Raw genomic sequence first — 9,323 nt, 5'->3', positions numbered from 1 at the left:
AAAAAAAAAAAAGAAAGAGCTGTGTTGCCAAAGCCCGATGCCCTTGAGTGCCTTTGCTGAAGCGCAGGGGGCTGTCATCAGCAGGACTGGGCTGAAGACAGATAAAAAAATATCGACCAGTCGGACACACTGCTTCTGCTTTATTGATCAGGCGGGAATTTAACTTGCTGTGCATATCCACCGTGTCAGCAAGGGCCACGGGCGAAATTAAAAGTACTTGGCTTGGAGATGTCGCCTTGATACCGGGGGGTGGGGAGAGAGGGAGGAGGACACAGAGGGGGAGCAGGAGGGAAAGGAGAAGGAGGAGGTGGAAAAAGAAGAGGGGAAAAGCAGGAAGAGCAGCAGAAGTTGAGGAGGGGGAGGGAAATGCCCGTGGGCTTAGCGTGCTTTTTCCTGGCTGCCATCTCTCTTGGCCCGGTGCTCCCAGGTGGCCACTAGATGTAAGGAAGAGATGCAGTATGCAGTTCAATGGGGCTTTGGGAAAGAAGTCCCTCTCAGCACAAAGTGCATACCATCTTCCCTATTCAGACACTGGCGGATCTGCGGTGCTCACTGAACAAGATACCTGGCTGTCAGGGTAAAGCCTGCAGCATAAATCGAAGAGACGTGGGGCGAGAGCCATGACCGTGCTGTGACACATGGCAACAGAGCTAATTCGGGTTTTATGCTCTCTATTCATCCTGCTGGGCCTGGCAGTATGGCTGCTCATCCCTCCCTGTGCCATTTGGGGAAGGCCCTGTTGCGTGGCATGGTGCTCAGTGCATCCGGAGCAGCAGAACACAAGCACAAGGTTCCCTGTGCATGAGTAGGGTCAAGAGCCAGTAAGAACTGCTTGGGTGCATCCCACCTGCCCAGGAGGAACACTGAAAACTGCTGGCATGTGGTCACGTACGCCCTCAGGTGTTGGCATAGGGTGACTTTAATCAAAAAGGCCACCAAACTTTAGTGAAATCCAGGCTGCATCTCCTGGTGCTTGGAGACGTCTCTCAGAGACACTGACTTGTGTGGAAGCGGGTTGACCTGTCCCCAGGTCCCATAGCCTGGGATCACATTTGGCTCTTTCAAGAGAATCAGAAGAGAAATTACTCCTGGACATGCCAGAAAGTTCACCAGAGGAATCAGGAGCTCCTGAGGTGCATACAGGGATGTCACCTGTGGATACAGTGTGGTGAAAAGGTGCAAGGAGAGCTGCCAGGGGCAGTGAGTGGTGGAAATGGGTAGGGGAAATCACAGATCTGAAGCACAACTTTGCTGCTGGCCATGCAAGGAGGAACCTGCTAGTTGCCATGCAGGGAAATAAAAATCCCCCTGCCAAATACATTTTTAAAAGAGCATTGCATTTTCAATAACAGCGCATCAGGCTATTGAAAAAGAATGCACCCAAAGGCACATTTCCCAGTCTTCCAGCGGTTGACTCAGCAACTGTAATATTTGTAATGTGACTTTCTTAGGCTTTTTGAATCCCCAGTGGCCCTCCCACCTCAAACCCAAATCATAACCCCAAAGCTGCCTCTCTTCTCCACCTATAGGTGCTTGCATGAGGAATAAAACAGGTGGATGTGAATCAAGAAGACCTGCATCCAGGCTTCATGCACATGAGTATTCACATATTTGGGGTGATGTGTGCAGAGAGTTGCTGTCATTATTTCTTATTTTTTAGCTTGGTGTTACTTAGCTGCTCAGTTAGGGACCAATACCTCTGCTCTCCCCATTGCATGGATGCAGTGAGCAGAGCATCCCTCCCCTCACTGCATCCCTCCCATCACCACTTCTCTGCTGTGCTATGCTCGCGCTCCATCAAGGTGAGCCAGGAGGTAATTCCTCTTAGGAGGAGGAATACCAACAGTCTCGCTCCGCAAGAGTTAAACCCCATAAAACCGAGGCTTGTAGTTTTGTTTTCTTTCAATTTATACCCTTCACTTAAAGAATGGGGAGGGGGGGTAAAAGGAAGGAGGGGGAGAAAAAAGAAAGCCAGGTGACATATTCTAAGAGGGAGCACCGAAAACGTGTTAAGCACTTCAAAATCTCATATATTCAATCGGCCTCTGGCAAGACATCTGCCTAATGTTAGCGCTTAAATATCCTTTTCCATTTTACATGCATTCAAGTCTCATTTGAGCGAAATGAAACGGTATTATTAAAGGGAGATTTTGCACAAATGGCCTGAATTTGACATGTCAAGTTCAATGAGGCTGTTACATATGTAACACCGAGAAGGGCTGGGAGGCTGCCGCTCTTGAAACAGCGCCAGTGGCTCAGAAATGAAATTTGCATTCAGAGAGCCTGGCCGAGCCGTGCGGGGCTCAGCCGGGTGGTGCCCGCCGTGCTGGTGCTGCCCATGCCAAGGGCTGCCCCTGTGTCCCAGGGACAGCAAAAGCATTCCTGTAGCTTGGTGTGCAGCACCTCAGGTGGGTGGATGGGCAGCGCTTGGGTAGGTCTACACTTCTCTCCTACTGCAGCTCCAGCCTGGAGGAATTCCCTTCCTTCTCTTCCACCGTTGCTGGAGCTCCAGCGTGTGCTCCAGCAATGCCCCTGAAACCCCCAAAATGGAGACAACAGCGCAAGGCAGCCCTCAAATTGCTTTGCTACCAGCCTTTTCCCTTTCCATCTGGCCCCAGGGCAGCCTTGCATCTTGCTTGCACCCAATGCAACCCAATGGCCATTCTGCCTTGGGGGTTGCCACTCTGTGCAGCATCCCTGGAGCTGTGAGTCCCCAGTGCTGCAGGCACAGCAGGTAGGAGGGAATCTGCCTTCCTAACCCCTAGTGCTGGAAATTGATGATTTGGTTGCAAATCATTAAGGTTTATTAAAACTTAACAGCACGCACCACGATTGGCTACATCCTCTTTAAATCTAGAAAAAAAGGGCCCTTGGAAAGCAGCCCCTTGGTTCGCTTCTCCCCATCAGACTGATAAGTAACAGCTGCTCAGCCATTTCGGTAACGAGTCAGCATTGGCAGGGAGCGGCCAGGGCTGCCGGTGCCCGTCACGTTTATAGGCCTACATTTTATTTTTATGTTTATTGGGTTATTTGAGATCATTATTAGTTTCTCTCTCCTCTTGTTGATGTGTTCTTGCTCCCGGCGAGAGCTGGGGCAGCAGGAGAAGGGGCCACCTGAGGGATGGAGCCCAGCATCCCACCACCTTCATCCTGCCCATTGCTGCAGTGGGCAGCCTATCCCTGTGCTGAGTCACGGCCCGCAGCCTGGATTGAGCCTTATCTATCACGAAGCGCAGAGAGTCGTTATTTAATAATTAATCAAGACCTCTGATTCTTTGCCACCGCCTGCATGGCCGAGCGGAGCGGGCGAGAGAAGCGAGGGCAAGCTGGGGAGAGCTGTCTTCTCTCTAACTGCTGCTGTTATTTAAACGAATAATGCCATTCTTTTTCATTTGTCAGCTGGCCCACAATGGCCCTTGTCACGCTTTATGATTTAGGGTTTCCTTTCCTTTCCCATTAAACGCCACCTTCCCATCACCGCCTCGCGCCAGCCGTCCTCCGCGCCTGGCTCGCGCTTTCAGTTTTGCTCTGATATTGGCCCAACTTCTTTGATGGGCTCCTCGGAGCGCTAATTGCTTCTGTTCATTTAAACCTGTTCACTAATTTGCAGTGGCCCTTTATTAAGTTGGATGCGGCCCAAATGACGCCATAAATTACGCTCGCGAGGGGAGCGGGTGGCGCGGGGGATAAATGGGCTCTTCCCTGCCCCCTCTTTCCCTGTGTGGTGCCAGGATCCAACATGATGCTGTGTGGGTGCTCCCTCGGACCTCTCTGCTTCTCCCTCTTCTGAGCATTTCTGGCTTGCTGCAAGGCAGAGCCCAGCCAAGCTGGGGCAGGTTCTTCCACACTCCCCATAGCCATGGGAAGCCCCCTGCCCTGGTGTGCACACACACATTGGTACAGGAGCCCTCCCTTCTCTTCTACCACCTGGTGACGTAACTCAGCTTTTCACTGGTGGTATGATTCCTTTCCTCACCTTTTAATGACCGGGGAATTAATTAATAATTGAAATAAACATGCTCTTTTCCAAGGCTGCTGAGTTTTATTAAGGCAGGGGCAGGGATCTGACAACCCTTGGCTGCAGCCATTTCCTAAATAACTGCTAGCAGTTAAAATGCAATTATTATTATTATTATTATTTTTAATAAAAGGAGGACTTGGCCATGCAGGGGAAAGCATCAGGAGCAGAAGGCAGCTCCTGCCCTGCTCCATTGCAGGATGCACCCCAGGTGTCACAGCACCCATGCAGCCAATATGGGGCCATGCTGCAAGTACCAGCTCTCGCTGTTTTTCCTTGCTTGCATGTCGTTTTCTCCTCTGCTATGGCTGGATGGGGCTCTGGGCAGCCTGATCTAGTGGTTGGCAATCCTGCCCGTGGCAGGGAGTTTGGAACAAGATGATCTTTAAGGTCTCTTCCAACCTAAGCCATTCTATGATTCTATGATCACAGGCTGCTTACCTGATGTTCAGCTGGGTGAGCTTCTCCAGCTCCTGCTCCATGTGCTCCTGCAGCTCTCCAGGGCGTAGGAGAACCTGGCAGATGGGGCAGATGGGAGCCTGGCTGTCAAACAATGTCGCTTTCTTTTTGCCTGTGGGGAAGGAAAAGAGGGGATAAAGCTTTAGCTCCTGTGCAGCCTCAGTCCTGGAGCAGTGGCCAAAAGCAGCATTTCCTGCTCCGAGCTCCATTTGGTTTGGGCACAGCTTTAGGGCAGATTTTATCATCCCTTCTGCTTCTAAGCAGCAGACACAGAGGGGACTGGCATGGTCTGGAATCCAGTTTTCTTCTGGAGTGCCCCCATTTCTCCCCAGTTCTCGTGCTCCTTCAGGCAGTTACTAGCTCTGTCCTGCAGATGGGCATGAGGGCATCCCGGTGACTTTGCAGGGGAAGGAACTAGCATTGAGAGTCGTGGTTAGTGGTCGTAGTGGTGATGGTCAGCAGTTGGGTTAGGTGACCTTAGCAGTCTTTTCCTACCTTAATGACTCTGTGATTCTATGATTCTATGAGCAGTCCCATTTCTGGGCTGCTCCTCTGTTGCCTTGGCTTCCCCTGTTTCCAGAGCAGACAACGCAGCTCAGAGCCAAATGCCAGACCATTTCTCTCTGTTCTTAACTAATTTAGAGGAAGTATTTAAATTCTCTGTGATGTCCCTGAAGCTGGGGGTCAGGACCCCGAAGAGCAGAGCTGTTCGCCCCCAGATGCAGGCACAGCTGTCCCCTTCTTCATCCCCAACCACCACCCTCCTCGTCTCCAGCTCTGCCAGGTTTCCCCACTCCATAGCCAATTTCCTTCAGCTTGGAAACTTTATTACCTCCTCTGTAAGGAATATAGAGTGCTTATTTAACATAAAATAAAACTCGAAAGCAAACAATGAAGTTTCAATAAAAGGGGAAAGCTCAGGGGTGCCCGCACCCCTCTCCCAGCTGTATTAGCAACTCTGCTCATGAGAGGGCGTGCGGAGCCTGGCTCAGCTGTGGCAGAGGAACATGCTTTATAGCTGCCTGTTGTCATCCAACGCCGACCCTCCTGCTGGATTATTTATTTATGTATTAGACATGGATCAAATTGGTTAAATCCGAGTGAGAGGCAGTAATGCACAATAAAGCAGCCAGCACTGGATGTGAGGGGCTACGTGCAGCGTGGCCTTCCAATCAGAAGCCAAAAGGTGCCATTTTATGGCTCCTAACGATGGCAGAGCCCAGTTAAATGAATCCCCATTAAAGGAATAGACCTTCTTGAAGTATAAAACATTGGTGTGAGCAGCTTTACTGGGGCCCTGCTGCTCTCTGTAAGTGCCTGGTGCAGGCATTTAACGAGAGGAAGAGTGTGAGATGAGTTGGAGTCACCTTGGCTCATCCTTGCCTTCCAGCTGTACATAGTGCACGTGCCTGGCAGAGCCCTCTTCTTTGGCCTCCCTAAAGAGGGAAACTGAGGCACGGAACAGAGCTCAGTGACATGGACCTTCCCCTGCCTCTCCAGCACCTCTGTCCATTGGGAGCTCTCCCACGTGCAGGCCCAAGAGGAAAAGCCCAAGTTGGACTTGAGTTGCTCCCAAGGCACATCCCTTGGCTCTGCATCCCTAATGCCTGCTGGAGAAGGGAGGATGAAATATGCTGCTGTGCAGCTGGTGCATCTCCCTCTCTTCAATAATGCCCAGAAATCACCAAAACCAAAGAAGCAGCTCCTGCTGACCCTTGCGGGAAAGGTCGGCATTTCAGTAATTCCACCTTCCTGCTGGAGCTTTTCCACTTTTGTGTAGCAGGGGCTGAAATAGCCCAGGAGCGTCCCCGACCACCTGCTATTTATAACCCCAGCTTCACAGCAAAACAATGGAGCTGTCTGAGCCTCCTTCCCAAAATAAACAGGCAGCCTTTGAGTGGACGGGAAATCCTGCTGGATTCCAGCTGCGGTGTGTGCAGATGGATAGGGAAGTGGCTGCCCTCTGTCCTCCTACCCTGAATCCATACTCCCTGTCCCAGCCATCACCACAGGGCCCTCCCATCCTCCCCTACCACCCACAGTTTGCACTGGTGGGATGGGGATGCTCTTAGAGGTTGACCTGCAGGTGTCTGTGGTATTCTCTCGCGTGATTGCTGTGAGATGGTGGACAGTCCTGGAGCACAGTGGCAGCGGTAGGAGGCGCCTTGGATAGGGATGTGCAGCCAGGATTCCACTTGGGAGCCTGCTGCTGGACTCCTGCTTACTGTTTAGGGATCTTTGATGGGCAAGTGTTCCTAAGCAGATGATTTCAGATTTCAACATCTGGGGTAACTGGGGGGGGGGGATCTCAGACTATAGGAAGGACCTTCACTGCATTCCACTGCAGGAGAAATAAGCATCAATGGCCTTCTCTACCACCTACACAAATGATATTGCAATGGCTCTGTGTCACGTCAGCTGTCACCCTGCATCTGCTTGGTGTTGTGATAGCAAGGCAAGGTCCTTTGACTCCAGCAAGCGTGGGAGGCTGGAGCTCAGGCTACAGGAAGGGCTTCAAGAGGGGCAGGAGATCTGGGCTCTAGCCATGCAGCCAAGACCCTGACACACAGCCTGCCACATTCGTGCTTAAAGTGGGAGACAGAGGAGCACCGGCTCCTGGCCCAAGGGTTGACAGCCGCACTTTAGCAGGCACTAGGCTAAGTAACAGTGACAGCAGAGGGGAGGGGATGGCTCCATGCCAGCAGGACACCTACACAACCCATCTCAGCTCTGCCCCATGGCCCCACACTTGCTCATGCTGCCCATCCCATGGCACCCTGCTCCATGCTGGTGGTGCTGGGTGGTGGAATGGCAATCTGGAGTGTTCAGGTTTCAGTTGTCAGTGCAGAGACAGAGGGAGATGTGAACACTCCGTGCATCACTCTCTGGTGCTGGGCATCCTGATATTTAGGAACAGCCAAGGACACTGTGTTGTGCGTGCAGCTGGACCAGAGGGCATCTGACCGTGGTGAAATGAAAGATGCAGGCCCCAAGCTGCCTGCTCCAGCAGCAAGTGCTCCCTGCCCTGCCCTGTGCCAAGACTTCTCCTGGGAGACCCTGAATGGCTCTTTTCAGGCTTCTCTTTTTGGCAGCTGTGTTTTTGTTTTCCTGCCCCTCTCTCTCCTCACCGCTCTCTGGTTCCACATGTTTACCCTCCCCGGCTCTGCTGCACTCCCCCCGCCAAGCCCCTGCTTGCCAGTGCCAGAGAGATGAAAAGGCAGATCTGCAGCTCCTGCTGCTTGCACAGTCTCCTGGGCTCCGTGGAAATGTTGAAATCCAAGTGTTGAAACCAAATATTTCCGGCTCCTAAAGCCGAACGCTTGACATGCAGACGCACCCCTGCGTGGAGGAATTTCTGCATGGGTTCCATCAGAGGGCATCTGTGTGTGAATGGCTCCCAGCCTTGGCAGAGGACAAACAGACCCTAGATCAGGAGACGCTCATGACGCACTTGCTGTTGAGGATATGCTTTGTCTTCCACTAAGGCCCTTCCCTAGGCCACCTGCCTACGTCCCAGAGCATCTTCTCACTGCCCTGTCCTTCCTCATGGGCATCCAAAACTTTCCCATTCCCTGCCTTGCCCCCAGGAGCACCAGACCTGTCCTCCCAACTCTTCATTTCCCAATATCTCAGACTGTTTTCCACTTGTCTGAGTCCACAGCTCTCCTTCCTTGGAGACGCCTCTCTCCATTTCATCCTCCCATTTTCTCTCTCCCTCTTAACCACTCCATCATTTAACACCCATCACAGCTGGTTGATCTGAAACCCTCCTGAATAGCAATGACCCCGCGCTGGGGCCCCGCACACTGCTCTGGGGCCATGTAGGAGCCAGGTGGGTGGTAATGGAAGTGCTGACACAGGCTTCTTGACAGCCCCACTGCTATAATAATCCCTCCTGGCTCCCCCTCTGCTCAGCTTCCATGGCGATTATTTTCCATTCCATGATGGGCCGGCTGTTATTTGTGTACTGATAGCAGATATCTCGTGTGACAAGCTTCCTTTCCTTCCAGCTCAAAAAACAATAATTCAAAGAAAGCCCCATATTAGCTTGGAAATAGCCAAAAGCCTGCTCCTCTCCGGCGAGCCTGCATGGCATCCGATGGCATGACAGCAAGTGGCGGTGAAGGGGAAGATGACAGCAGTAGTGATGAAGGTGGGGGTGGATTGGGTCAGCAAAGAGCACCGGTGACAGCAACAGAGTGGCTTTGGGAGGAAAAATGACTTGGTCATATAGGGAGGGAGCGTGGGGAGAACTGTGCATCTCCTTGCCACACAGGAGTCACCTCTCTGAGCCATACCAGGTACCTGGGTTTTTTGGACAGCACATGGCATGGGACCATTCCTGCCATGAACTCCAGAGAGAAGGACAGGGGTTTGTGCGGAGGAGATAGGAGAACACAGATGGACAGAGAGACCCCATGAGCAAACGGGGTGCAGCACAGAGCCAAACAGCCCCTGAAGGGTCTGATCCCTGGTAAGGGGCTGGGCAGCTGAGCAGCTTAGCAAATACACCTGCTTCTCCCGAGGCTAAGCAAAAATCTAAGGCAGGATCCAAGGCTGAAAACTTGCTGAAATATTGATTTCCTTCTGAAGAAAAGAGAGGCTCTTGCAGCTGTGAGCTGGACACTGCAACGCTGCACAGCGCTGCTGCCAGACACCTGGTGGGAGCTGTTCCATGTGACACCGCAGGGATGGCCCTTGGAAGGGAGGCACAGTCCTGTCCTCATGGGCACCATGCTTCTGGGGGGCTCCTGGGGACATCCCCAGAATCCCAGGATTCCACCCCAAAAGCCACCTCCCCCCTGGATGCTCGTCTGCTGGGAACGTGGCTGCCCACCGCGGGATG

The 9,323-nt window shown here is 52.4% G+C and overlaps 1 protein-coding gene across 6 annotated transcripts in view; it reads right to left on the bottom strand.

Annotated features, from left to right (window-relative positions):
• The window catches only part of RNF220 (ring finger protein 220), a 155,991-nt gene that overhangs the window by 64,170 nt on the left and 82,498 nt on the right, over nt 1-9,323 (bottom strand). For all 6 annotated transcript variants that reach the window (XM_042819103.1, XM_042819104.1, XM_042819099.1 and 3 more), the window contains exon 2: nt 4,460-4,589. In XM_042819103.1, the coding sequence (XP_042675037.1) occupies nt 4,460-4,589 (130 nt within the window). The remainder of the gene's footprint in view (nt 1-4,459; nt 4,590-9,323) is intronic.

This window comes from Centrocercus urophasianus, unplaced genomic scaffold, assembly GCF_019232065.1.
Source record: "Centrocercus urophasianus isolate 14NV4802_14NV808 unplaced genomic scaffold, USGS_Curo_1.0 seq_18, whole genome shotgun sequence".
NCBI classification, from domain to species: Eukaryota; Metazoa; Chordata; class Aves; order Galliformes; family Phasianidae; genus Centrocercus; species Centrocercus urophasianus.
This window is presented reverse-complemented; position numbering and strand designations above follow the sequence as displayed.